General features: G+C 42.7%; 1 protein-coding gene across 45 annotated transcripts in view; it reads left to right on the top strand.

Moving 5' to 3' along the window:
• PTPRD (protein tyrosine phosphatase receptor type D) overlaps positions 1–11,317 on the top strand; it is a 995,611-nt gene extending 984,294 nt beyond the window's left edge. For all 45 annotated transcript variants that reach the window (XM_045289116.1, XM_045289153.1, XM_045289139.1 and 42 more), the window contains 3 exons: positions 3,472–3,626; positions 6,052–6,187; positions 7,469–11,317. In XM_045289116.1, coding sequence (XP_045145051.1) covers positions 3,472–3,626; positions 6,052–6,187; positions 7,469–7,537 — 360 coding nt within the window. In that variant the 3' untranslated portion in view covers positions 7,538–11,317. The remainder of the gene's footprint in view (positions 1–3,471; positions 3,627–6,051; positions 6,188–7,468) is intronic.
• Positions 11,318–14,055: the final 2,738 nt, after the last annotated feature.

The raw sequence follows: 14,055 nt of genomic DNA, 5'->3' as shown, positions 1-14,055 counted from the left end.
CCGATCTGTTCATGCCTGAGCATCTGAAGTCTTCACTGCTCTGAAGGTGACTGTCCTCCAGGCTCTGGTTCTGTCACGAGGTCTCACTTAGGAGTTGCTAAAGCCAGCATGCCTTGGTGCCCCACCTCAATCATTGTTTAAAAAGAAAGAAAATGACAGTAATCATGGCCTTTCCAAATTTGGGGCTGAGTCTGGTGAGGGAAAATCCCACCTGCCAGTAAGGGAAACTCACAAACCATTGCGAAAGACTGGCAGCCTGCCTCTGTGGATGTCAGGGACACCTGTTTTACAACTCCCCACTTAGCCAAAAGTGTCGTCTCTGAGCGGAACAGTTAAGCTGAAAAGTTGATGGTTCAAACCTCCCTCAGAGCAGCTCAGAAGACAGAATTAGCCATCTGCACGGGAAAGTCGCAGCCCTGGAAACCCTGTGGAGACCCTCCCCTCCACACATGCACCTTCTTCATGAACCAGACTCAGCTCCACCCCAACCGACAGCAACAACGTGTCCACGCAAAGTCTCATCATAATAAGCCAAAGAAAGGTGGAAATAGGGCCTGGCACCCACGCTTTTTTTTTTTAATGTTATCATTTTCATAGCTGGCATGGCCCTTGCTCTTGGTGTCCTGGTGTGTTTCTAATATCAGCATGGTTTCCAAAGCAAACTGGTGCTCACAAATACCAGAATACAGCTGTATTTCACCATGTGACCTTCCCATGGCATCCGGTGGCCTCTCACCCAAATAGTGAGTGTTGGCACACATCCCCCCCTGCTGCTTGCTGTTACAAGCCACAGTGGTCAGACATGAAATCCACAGGACGCTGAGAAGACAGCAAATAGACACTGCCCAGCTTCTGGCCTCCCTTCCTATGCTTCCCAACCCCTTATTCCAAAAACGGGGAAGTAAAGCATGCTCCATGGTAGCCAGCCCTATGTTACTGATGGGGCCAGCCAGTTCTTTCTGCACTTCTCTGTGTTCCCACTGAGTCTCTGTAGTCTTCCTGTTTCACTCCCCTCCACCGGAAGGCCAGTCAGGGCTGGTCCTTGTTCCCCTGGAAACTGCTCAGCTAGTTGATGGGTGACAACCTTTCTCTAATCCACTCCCTCTGGTCAACACATCTGAGGGATGACTGAATTCTACAGACATCCAGAATCCTGGAGCATGCACCCCTGAACCAAAAGAGCTTCAGGAGGGGAAGGGCCATGCAAAGAGGTGAAGGATGCTGAGACAGAAGCCTGTTGGGCAAGCAGAGCTAACAATGGGACCCTGTCCCCCCTCAGCATGTCATTTAGAAACCTCTCTCTTTGATGCGTCAGCATTGCATTGTTTAACCGGTTTGCACTTGGGCCCTAATGAAAAACAACAGTTATAATGCGTCAAATTTTCCTACAATATTCTTTCTTCAATGTCCAAATTTTTTGTCTTTTGAGCCAATTAAAAATGCTTTGAGCCAATTGAAAATGGTATGGCTGGTAAGGAGTACCTTAGATGTGAAAGTAGCATGCTTGCACTTCAAAGACATTTTGTGCGTTCTTTGATCTCTGGGCTGCTACAGAATTCTATGAGCATTGATTGTGGATCCAAACAGGATGAAATCATTAAGTTCAATATTTTCACTGTTTATTGTAATGTTACTTATTGGTCCAGTTGTGAGAATTTGGGGTTTTTTTTACATTGGTGCATTTGAACTATGGTGTTGACAAAGAATATCAAAAGTCCCATGGACTGCCAAAAGAACAAACATCTGTCTTGGAAGAAGTACAGCCAGATGCTCCTTAAAGACAAGGATGATGAGATTTCTTCTCTTATACTTTGTGCACATTATCAGGAGAGACCAGCCATGGTTGGGAAAGTGGGCAGGCCGTGAAAATAGAGAAGGGCATCATGCTTGGGAAAGTGGACAGGCCGTGTCAAAGAGGAAGACCCTTGATGAGTCGGATCGAGACAGTAGCTGCAACAGTGGCTCAAACATAAGAACCATTGTAAGGATCGGCAGTGTTTGGCTCTGTTGTCATAGTGTTGCTGTGACTCAGAAACGACTGGACAGCATTTAGCAATGACTAATGAAAAGGTTGGCAGTTCAAGCTCACCCATTGACACTGCAGAGAACGGGCCTGGCCACCCACATCTGGAAAGATTAGAGCCACCTAAATTCCTTCTGGAACCAGTACCAGATAGGATCACCATGTGCTGGAATCATCTGGATGGCCATGGGGGGAGTGGTGGTGGTGGTGGTGGTGTGTATGTGGTTTCTGATGAAGCTGGAGAAAATCAGTAGGTACAATTGTGGTTTTTGTATCTGTAACCAAGGGGTGCCTTTTGTTCGCTTTAGGGGAAAAAATGCTATAAAAGCTAAGAATAAGCAACAGCCTCACTAACATCCTTTCAAATTCTTAATACACACATTCTTCTGCAGTCAAAGCCGTTTTACCTGATCATTTTCAGAGAGCCCTCTGGTACCTGGTTACTTGCTTTCTCTCTTTTGATTTGTCTGCATGATGAGCCTCACGGCATTCCTAATTCCTGGGGTCAGCCAGGAAAGGGCCTCTTTCAGAACAGGGCATTGATTCCCTAATGATCTCCTTGGTGACCTTGAAGGGTGCTTCACTTCCTGCTTTATAGCATAGTCACACGGCACCCACTGTGGCCCATACCTCGGCTAGAAATCTTGTGCTTTTGAGATATGCAGGGCATCCAGGTTAACAGCAACTACCTGATTTGTGTCAGATCCTTTAAACATCACCATTTGTCACTTAACAGAACTGGCAATCCACGAGCACAGCAGATACGAAGTTCTCATAACAAAAGCAAATTCTCCAGGCCACATGACCTGGCAGGATCTTCCTGTCTGTGTTCTGAAGTCATTTGATCCTGAAATTTGGGAGATAAGATGCACATGTTCCTCTTTGGTGGAAATGTGAGCATAGTCAATGGTTTGAAACCCAAGCTTTGGGTCATGAGAGCATGCTCTACGATGGGAACCCAGTGGCTAGCGATTACATGGGAATCAAAAGATACTGCTTTGCTCTGAGAGAGAGAGAGAGAGAGTGTGTGTGTGTGCTAATGAATCCAATTGCCTTCCAGGTGACCCTGACTTCATGGGATACCCATGTGTGTCAGAACAGAGCTGTGCTCCACTGGGTTTTCAGGGGCACATTTTTTAGAAGTACGCTACCAGGGCTATTCTTTTGAGGGCTCTCTGGGTAGATGAAAAATGTCTCCTTCTGTTACAGTGAGCATGTTAACTCTTTGTGCCACCTAGGGAATAGTCGAATGTAGAGCTTATTAATAGCAGATATAAACCTAACAGTGTGATGATGATAAGTTTCAAGTTCCAACAACATGTATCTAACTCTTTTATGGCTTCTTAAAAAACATCTGTTTGGAATCACATCGTGACCTCAACTGTGTTCTCCATGACGGCGGAATCCTCCTGGCTGGGTATGTGCCGTATGTGCCCTTCCCCTGAAAGGACGGACAGTCCCGGACAGTCCGGCAGTTCCAGTTCACTGACTGGCCAGAGCAAGGAGTGCCCAAGTCCGGAGAAGGCTTCATCGACTTCATCGGCCAGGTCCACAAAACAAAGGAGCAGTTTGGCCAAGATGGGCCCATCTCCGTCCATTGCAGGTATGCCAAGAACCAGGACTGGGGAGAGTTTCCATTGGGGGCCAATGTCATGATAACTCTGAAAGCACCCATCCTATCTAGTCATCGATACAATCAACAGAACACTTGCTTCCTGTAGCAATTCCATAAATGGAATTCTATCTTCAGAAATATTTAAAGCAGGTTCATTTCTATTCCGAAAATGAAAATAAGCAGAGGAAGATGTTTATTCCTAGCATTACTGTCTGTCAGTTTGGTTTTCCATGCCAGTTTTCTCTTATCACGAGGTGTTAGTACATCCTTGGTGATCGTTTCTTCTGTTAATCGCCTCTCACCTGCTTTGCTTCCACAGCACGGCACCGATAACTATCTTTCTGTTTTTTCCCCCCTGCATTTGTCTTCTTGGGAAAACCATAAATAGCTATCAAGCCTTAATGGCAATACTATTCTTGCCAGTCAATAAGTGATTACAATGGTTACCTCAGTTAAAACTGCAATTTGCCTGAAAATTGTTGCTAGATCAGAAAACGAAGCACCTTGAAGTTAATTATTTCCAATAGTTTCCAAAGCATTTTATAATTCAAGTCATTGAAGTTAATAGAAATAGCAAGTAAACGGTTCAGAAAGGACATTCACCATAAATTCAGTGGTGGGGGAGTTTTTAGACAAAAACTGTCCAGTAAAAAGAATTCATCTCCATTTACCATATATACTCATGTATAAGCCAAGTTTTTCAGCGCAGTTTTTGTGGTAAAATTAGGTGCCTCGGCTGATATTTGGGTTGGCTTATACTCGAGTATATACTGTACTTAATATATTTTAGGATTCTAGCAACTTAGGGGGTTTGTTTTTAATCTTGTGATCCCAAATCTTGAGAGAGCTTATTAAACACTTTATTTTGCTTCAAAAAACCACTGTAGTTCTAAATGACATATGAAACAGGAAAAGTCTTTGCGTTGGATTGTAAACTATCTTAGGCCTTGTCTCATTTTTTCCATATGGAACTACGTCACTGGGGAAATCTCTATGGTCATCAGTTTTTCTCAGACCATTAAGATTCTTCCTAGCACCTGCCCTTTCCCAGCCACAGTATATCAGGAAGTAAACAGACCTTACTCAGACGCATTTGTTTTGTTCTAAGTTGACCGCAGTCCTTTGCTCTATAGAATCAAAGAGCATGTGGGGAATGACGTAATAGAAGCCGCTACTTTGACGTAAGGGACTCGTGTTATGTCGAGAGTTCCTGAATTTCCCACAGAACTCACTCAAAGGCTATATACCACATGCTCGGTATAAGGAAAGGAGTTTTTCTAATTGAATCCAAATTCTTCATGCGAAGCATCAAATAAATATGAATGTTTTCCTGTGTATGAGACTCTTCAATGTCTTTTTCATCACAGATGATTTCAATACTTCTTAATGTAATTATTATGCTGTGTTGCCTGTGCATTATATATGTATCTTAAAGTTTTAAAGTATCTTCTCCTATCCAGAAGAATCTATGTTTAAAATGTTTACCTTATTAAATTATTTTGATGACGTCCATGCATTCAGAAGTTCTAAAAGGCAAGTGCCTGTTCTTTCATGGAAAGTACTTAGTAAGGAGCCAGAAAATGCTATACTTCTTGGACTTTTGATCAGTCAAATCCAAATAAGATAGACTCTGAAGTCCCTAGACCATGCTATAAAAAAGATCATAAATCACAACCTTTCTGGATTAAGTGAGGCTTTCAAGGTTGAAAGAGACCTTCAAGGTCATCTCCTCCATCTTCACAGAGAGCCTTCTTGGCTGCTGGATCATTTTTAGAAACGGCCAATGGATTTGAAAGCTTCACATACCACTTCAGGTTTGACTCTATAGAAATCTCATTTTATAAGGGGATGCCACACTATTTCTATATGCCTGTCAGCTACATTCCCAAGTAGATGAATCCATCCATTTTCTACAGCCCGTGCCCAAGTGTTAAACGTGCCATTTAATTAGGTCCAAAAGTGTAGGGATCGTTCACATGATCCACTGTTTTCGTCATTACCTAAACCTCCAGATGCTTTTCGACTTCTTAAAAGCACAAGAACTATGAATTAATTTCCTGCTCTTTCTGCTGTGAAGGTTCTGGAATTATCTTAAGACAATAAAGGAAACAACGAGAGAAATTCTTACTAATGTGGTGGAAAGAATCCTGCTGTCTTACCTCCCGAGCATCCAAAAATAGTAGATAAGCTCAGTGATTCTTAACTGCCTTTTTCTTTTTAATGTTAGGGACCCCTTTGAGAATCTGTTGGAATCTCCATTGTCTTGGGAAAAAATACTTTTGCAAAATCCAAACCTATACTTTTAGGAACATGATGTGCCAGAGAAGCCGGTAGGCATGTGCCCACCTCCACGTGAAGGTGGCCAGCACTGCGGGCATCTCATCCAATCACATTGTCTCTGATATTTTGACAGTGCGGGTGTTGGAAGAACTGGCGTGTTCATCACATTAAGCATTGTTTTGGAAAGAATGAGATACGAAGGTGTTGTAGATATCTTCCAGACCGTCAAAATGTTAAGGACACAACGACCAGCCATGGTGCAGACAGAGGTGAGAAAACTCCCCCTGAGTCTGTGTGTGGCACATCTCGAGAGCCAAAGACGGTGTTCCTGGTCAGCACCTGCTAGACAACCAGGGCTTCTCAAGACCGAAAGCCAAAATACTATGCGAGAAACTGCAAGTTGCTTCACCCTTTGGAAGCTTGATTTCCCTCCTGTCAAGAGCACAGCTGTATCAGTGTCTCAGGATTGTTGGAGAAATTACCTGAGATGAGAGACTAGGTGAAGCCATGCTCAGTGTTTCACATTGGATCATTTTGACCTGGACAAGTGGTCCTTTCCTACAGTTAGCCTGCGTGTATAAAGCACTATGTGCCTACCATGCCATTGAGCCTCGGCGCACTTTAATTCCTTATTCCCTTTTTGCATGCCTCGGTGTTAGCTTTCAACTGTTCTGTTTTATTTAACATGATATCAGCCATTTTACATATCTGGATCCTGGATGAGCTCTAGATAATTTTGTCACCCCTTTTAATTCTCCAATGATGGATGTGAAATTCCCATATTTCTTAGCAAACAGTTCATGATTTATATAGCCCATCTGACCCCCTGGCCATCCCTTTCAAAGGCTGTCATGAGTGAAAGGAGGCAGTATTTATGTTCCTCCAAAGGTTGACCGAGGGCAACACGCAGGTGTGTACCTAATTCATGGCCCACTATGTGTTTGAGAATCCGAGTCCAACATAACGTAGGCATTTGCCTGGCAATGCCCAAAACATTATGTCAGCTGACAAACCAAATGGGGATAGGAGGTGGCAGAGGGAAATTGGACATTTAAAAAGCCTTAACACTTAAGCCAAGCAATGTACTGTGACAAGATAAGAAAGTAAACCCTATTTATTTTGTATTACCATTTTTACCATTTTAAAATGCACATTTAAGCAAAATAGAAACTATCGACTTTCAGCCCCACTGGCTACTGAAAATAAGTTTCTTTTATGGGGAAATCCTGCTTTTCCTCATCCCTGCAGTCCTCTGTAAATTGTGATTTTTTTTTTCCCATCTCTCCAACCCTGCGCTGGCTACTTATGGTAGTGACAGAATCCTTCCCTGTCTTTAAAAAAAAAAAGACTCATGCCGTTGTCATTTCCGTGTGGGCTTTCCTCGAACTGACAGCTAGCGATCCCCCTCTCTGTCAGGCCCCCCAAGTGGCCAGAGCATTCTTGATGTGGGCAGGTGATCATATTTTAATATCACTTTTCAGGGGTCGAAACGTATGCAGATCTAGTACCTGCTGGTCGCCTCATCTTTTGCCTTCTCGTGTCTCCCGCAGGACCAGTATCAGTTCTGCTACCGGGCCGCACTAGAGTACCTGGGCAGCTTTGATCACTATGCAACGTAGAAACCCCCGTCCCGTTCCGGATGTGAACTGCAGGCCCTTCACTATCCACGGAGTCTCTTCTGAGCCATAATGGGGCACTTGAGAAGTCCTTCTTCACTTCTAGCTAACGAACCACGTAGTGGGACAATTATACACAAAACCAACAAAACAATGCCAGGTGGACCAAGAATCCCCAGTTTCATAATCTAACCTGAAAACAATAAATCTAACCTGACAACTATAAAGAGAATCCTGACTGCTGAGGCATCTGAGGGGGTTGATGGACAGATACCTCAAGGATTCAAAGATCACAGGAAGAAGAAATCGCAGCAAAGAACCGCCATCTTGTTCCGGGTTGCTGGAAGGTCCCAGAATGCAGCAGTTCGGGGCAAGAGGTTTGCTGGAATGGCTTGTCGCAAGAAAGCGGACCCTGCTTCAACATCACCCCTTCCCACCATACTGCGCATAACAACATTTGGGGGGTGGGGGGACCGGCAAGGGGGGGTGTTTAAAAAGAAGTCCTTGATTTAGATTTTTAGTATTGTAAAAATACTGCTGACCTGTGCTTCATTTGTAACTGTGTAAACTTTTTTTTTAAACAAAATGTATCATTCGATAAAGTGAATTGAAACAAGAAGTTACATAACTCTTCTTTTATTTTTAATTTCCAAATCGTAGGTTTTTTTTTATTTTTAAGCTGTAGAACTGTTTCCTGTAATCTCTCACTGTAGAAATATCCAATAATTTGACCACTTGCACATGTTTTGTGTGCAAGTATTCTGAATCTACAGTGTCTGTCTTGTCTGCTATTTGCTTTTTTTCTTTCCAGTTCCGTTTGGTTTTGATTAGGAAGAAAGCACCCAATCTCGTCAACGATTCAAAGAGCATCGTCTTTTCCTTTGGTTTGGTTTTGGAATCAACAGGGAGGCGCAAAGTATAAAGTTGCTGCTAACATATATACATAGATATCCATCTTTGATCAGGATGTGTATGTATATATAGACCGTGTGATGTATGTATCCATGCAGAGATAGAGATAACGCTCATTTCGTTTTGTCCATGATTTTAATTTTTTTTAAGATAGAAAAGCGATTGTCCACATCTCTTTCAATCGATCGTTAATTTGATGGCATATTGGTATTTCTTAATATCACCCAACTTTGCTTTTAAAAAACAAAAAAAAGGGAAATGAATGCACATCAGTGATTATCAAACCTTACCCCCCTAATTTTCTACCCAGTCCCCACCTGCCCCGTCAAATTCACAAATCTTATTTTGTTAATCAGGCTCCCAACCAAGTTTAATATTATAACACTCTAGCGCAATAACCAATTATCCAGTATCCAGAGGTGTGCATGTGGGAGAGAGCAGTGCATATCCCTGCAGGAGGGAGGATGTTGTAATATATCAGCTATCAAGTTGTTGTTGTTTTGTTTTGTTGTTTTGTTTTTAGAGTGTACTCAAACCGTGTATTGTCTGTAGTATGTGCTATGAAACTCACATTTATGATATGTAACAGGGGCAAAGCCAAATCGTGTTACTCTGTTCAGCCAGAAGCGTTCGGTTGTGGCAGGCAGCATTCCTGGGAGATGCTGTATCACTTTGCTTTTGTTTGGGTTTTCCTTTTGCATTTAGAGTGCCTTATAATTGATGCCTAATTTTAAGAGCATTTTTTTTCAAACTCTCAGCTTATTGTTTTCATTAGTTCCTATCTGTTACGCTTCCCAATTAAAGCATTATTCTGTTTACCGCATGGACAAAAACTCTTTGAACAATATGCTACTTCTCAACCAGGTCGGGGATGTTAGTGATTGTCCCAGCCCAAAGCACTTGGATGTCGTGGCCGTTCTTTCTTTCATCGCGGTCAACATCTGGAAAAGCCACTTGTTGGAGTTGCTAGCCTATCCAGATTGGCTACGAGGTGCAGAGTCACTGCACCGAGCTTTTGTTAATAGCAGATATCGTTGTCAACGTTGGCACATTTTTTATATTCCATGAGGATTTTCCTAAAAGGGGAAGTAAACAAATCCAGTATCTATAAATATCTCTCTTATCTTATTCCCCGAAGTTTTCCAACATAATTTCTCTAGGAAGCCATGGGTGATGGCATGAGTTTTCCATTTCTTATCCGAGTTAGAGGTTAAACAACCCTTCCAATATCCAAGGGACTCTGAAAGGATTTGGGTCTAGGTAGACTACTTTGGTTTCATTTTAATTACATTAATATTCTGCATGGAAGGCGGTTTGTTTTCCCCATTGTCCCCAATGCTAGCAGAATGAAATCCAAGAGACCAAACACTTGCAAGCATTGTATTTGAGCACTTTTGTAAAAAAAAAGAAAAAAAGAAAAAAAAAGAATATATATAATACTTTAAAATAAAATTATCTAGAAGGCTACCTCAGAATGAGACTCTCTAACCTACATCAGAACCAGAGGAGAATGTGCATTATGTGGGTCTGTTGTTTCCTTTCAGTTTGTAAATTTTGGAGATTTATCCAAGTGCCAGAGTACCCAGCGCTGTCCTTTTCTGTTAGCCAAACCAAGGGGGGAGGGGGGGGTCCCCCCCTCATGCAGACCCACCATGTGGACACAAGAGCCTGATGGAGTGTTGCACGCCAGAACGGTTGGCCCGTGAGCCATCTCTCTCCCTCTGAAACAAAACAATACGAAAACACAAACAAAACCTGCCCGTGCGGCCCAGGGAGCGGGGAGAATGTTCACCAGGAGAACACGTGTGGAATGCAAACCCTAGACAGACAAGAAGGAGACGATTCCAGAAATCCTAGTGTTCGGGAGCTGTTCCCAGAACTCACCCCCTTAGTGTCATTGATGTGCATTCCACTTTCTCGTGCTTTTCTGTCCCACCCTTCTCGGTTTGATTTCCCAGGTAACCATCTTTTCTCTCCCATGACCCCAAATGTCTCACGTTTCTGATTGTTTTCATCATTCTAACCAGTACGGTGCTATTATTTACCTATGTACGTGTAGTTATGTATAATTTTGTAATTAGTTACAATGGTAAGAAAAATTCAAAATATATAAAAAGTGATTTGTACAGAACTTTATTTTAGCTCTTTTTTAACAATGATTTGCATGGTTAGACAATGGCAAGGACAGCCAGGGGAGGGAAGGGCCTCTAGGGAATTTTGCACTTTCTAAACCTTTGTACTATGCACTGCCCCATTGATTCTACACCCAATACTGTTAGTACTTGAACCCATCTGTAAGAAACTCCTGCAGACAGTCATTTGTGTGTCTGTAAATAACACAGCATCGAAACAGGGAGGGGAAAATTCTGCAGTCGTGTACAGATTTTTTTTCCTTTCCTGTTGATTTGATTTGGTTTGGTTTGGCTTTAGGTTGGCATTCCCCACTCCCCATTTTCTTTTGAAGTCCCCCCTTTTCTGTTTCCAGTTTTGAGTTTCTTTGGGTTTATGGGTGCCCTGATACTCCAGCAGAGGTCAGACGGCTACAGATCCATCCTATCCATCGTCACGTGGCTTTGCCATCGAGCTTGGAGCGTCTTTACAAAGATAAGAACAGTTGTGTTCTTTGCTCTTGTTTTGGATGCATAGACTGAAAAAAAAATTAAAAAATAACTTGTAAAATGGCTTGTTAAAAAAATACAATTACCTCTAATCAGTAGTACGCGTACATGTTTTACAGAATGAAAGGCGTGCTTTTTATTTTCCTACTTCGTTACATTGGTGGCGAAAGAAGTCTGTATGAAAATCAGTTCTTTGCTGACACAAGTTCCATTTGTTACAAATGAATTCTAATAAAAATGTCAGTGTTATGCAGCCCTGGCCTTGGCTTTTGTCTCATCCAAGACTTTAGAGTGGGACAGACGGGCATGGTCCCTCTTATCCGGTGGTCTTGTCCGTCCCCTTTGCTCTGAGTAATTCCGTGTACTGGGAGTCAGCTGCTCACCCATGGCTGCAGGAAGGAAGCTCTACTCCTGTTTCCGATTAGCAAACTGAGACTCAGAGAAAAAATTTGCCAAGTGTACACAATGAGAGATTGGCTTCATGCAGATTATGGGGCACGGATTTCCTTTAATTCCATAGAATGTGACTATGAGGTCTAATTAAGTAAATAATAAGATAGGTAAATATTATTATGAAATATTAATGAGCAAAACCTGTCTGCTAGAGCAAAAGCCATACTTTAGAGAGCGAGTGTAAGTCTTAAAATTGAAAGGAAAAGACTGAAGAAAAGGAATGAATGAAATCTAGTTACATTACATTCACCTCAAGAAATTGGAAAGAAAGTAACAGGTAATTCAGCCTCAAGAAAATAGAAGTAAGACAAATACGAGTAAAATAACAAAAGTACGTACAAGATAAGAGATTTCAACAAAAGTTGGTTCTTTGAAAAGCTCCAAGGAAATGACCTGAACAAAAGTCCACAACAGCAAACATTTGAAAGGGAGCCAATTCCCTCAGGTCTTTTGTTAACGAATATAACAAAAGTTTCATATCTGAAAGGCAACCTAATTAAAAATGAAGTATGAGGATTGGTAACTAGGATTGAATAGGTGAAAAATGACATATTTCTCGAACCTGAAAAACTACTCAATTCTAGTGGCAATCAGGGAAATGGCTGTGAAAGCTACAGTGGAATAACAATGTGTAACGGCCGGCAGAGCGAACATTCAGAAGTCTACCAATACAAAGCGCTGGTGAAGAAGACAGTACTTGTTGGAAGGGAGTACTTCAAAGCGCTTTGAAAGGCGGTGGAAGATGCTGTTGTCAAGTGGGACACGCACCCAGTCATGGAGTTGTTGGCAGTGGGTGCTGTCAAATTGGTTGTGACTCCTGGCCAGCTTGTGAATCACAGAAAAACAATGTTGCCTGATCCCGTGTCATCTTCAGGATCATTCTTACTCCCGAGTTCATTGTGCAGCTACTGTGTACTTGGGCTATCTTCCTATCGAGTGGATGTACCCTCCGGTCCTGTGTTGAACAATAGAGGGTTTGTGCGTGCTTCAGAATGTTCGTGAAAAAATGCCATTATCTTTTAATCCCACTGCTCCCTACTAACTTCCCTACTAACTAACTTCATGGGCATCCACCCCGCACCCTCTGGTATTCTGTTATGATCCATAGTACTTTTACTGATCAAGTTTTGGAAGTAGGTCACCTACTTTCTTCTTAGTCTGTCATGCGTCTGGAAACGTCACTGAAATGTGCCCACTGTGAGTGACCTGCTAGTTTTTTAAACAGTTCTACTTTTAAAACTCTTCCATACAGCTTTCTTGGTGTCATTTTTACAGAGGTAATCACCACACTCTTCTCTGCCAAAGCCCTGAAGTGGACTTCAACCACCAACTTTAGCAGTGATCACAAACCACTTGAGCTCCCCAGACTCCTGACATGTGTGGGGGCCAGTAATGCTAACTGTAGTTATATAACAAATGGAAATGCACAGACGAGCAAGCAAGACTCCAACCAGACTGCCCAAGGCAACCAAAGTCAGCCAAACACTCTCGCAGTGGTTCTCAACCTGTGGGTTGCAACCCTTTGAAGGGTTCCAATGACCCTTGCACAGGGTGGCCCGACTCATAACAGTAGCAAAATGACAGTGGTGAAGTAGCAACGAAAATAATTTTATGGTTGGGGGGGTCACCACCACATGAGGAACTGTATAAAGGGTCGCGGCATCAGGAAGGTTGAGAAACACTATTCTAACACAAATACCCTTCAATGGTAGGGGGATAAATACAGCATCATCATGCACTGAAATATTACACAGCAATGAATGAGTTGCAAATATAACATTGCACAAGATGACATACACAAAAATCCAAAAGGTTTCCCTTAATGAAGAGAACGAAGTAAAGGATGATTAGGAGAGCCGAAAGCACGCACATTCCTCAAGGTCTGGCAGGTCATGTGCAACTCTTCCACCCAGATAGGGTTCCGGAGGTGCTTGGTTTGTGACAAGTCACCTGAGTATTTGTGTCTATTTTTTATATGTCAAGAAAGTATTCCTAACGACTCCATTGTGTACAGAGACCATGGAGCCCCCTGCCAGGCAGAGCAGAACTGTGCTCCATGGGGTTCGAACCTCTATGCAGGGCCTCCTATATGTACACATCCATATGTGTAATATAAACCGGTCTCCAAAATGCAAACGACTGAAACGGGGATGAATGTGGCAGTGATCCTATCATGGAGTGGGTTACTGTGGAAGAAGAAGGTTGTTGCTGGGTGCCACCGCGTCCGTTTTAACTCACGATGAAGCTATGTAACGCGCTAGGACTGCTTCCCAGGGTCTCCTAGACTGTCATCTCCATGGGAGTGGGTCTCCAGGAATTTTCTCACATGAAGTGGCTAGTGGGTTCAAACTGTCAACCTTTTGCTTAACAGGGGAGCACTTAACCATGGCGCCTCTGTGGTTCTTTGAGGAAGATACAGACACGTTACCCTTTGGGGCCATGGGCAAGGACATAGTCGTGGCTTAGAGGGAAAATGACTGATGCAAAAAATATAGACCTTCACCTGAGACTAATGATGTACCTGCTTAGAGCAGTGTT

This window comes from Echinops telfairi, unplaced genomic scaffold, assembly GCF_000313985.2.
Source record: "Echinops telfairi isolate 266 unplaced genomic scaffold, ASM31398v2 ScPeMD7_25;HRSCAF=90, whole genome shotgun sequence".
Taxonomy (NCBI): Eukaryota; Metazoa; Chordata; class Mammalia; order Afrosoricida; family Tenrecidae; genus Echinops; species Echinops telfairi.
This window is presented reverse-complemented; position numbering and strand designations above follow the sequence as displayed.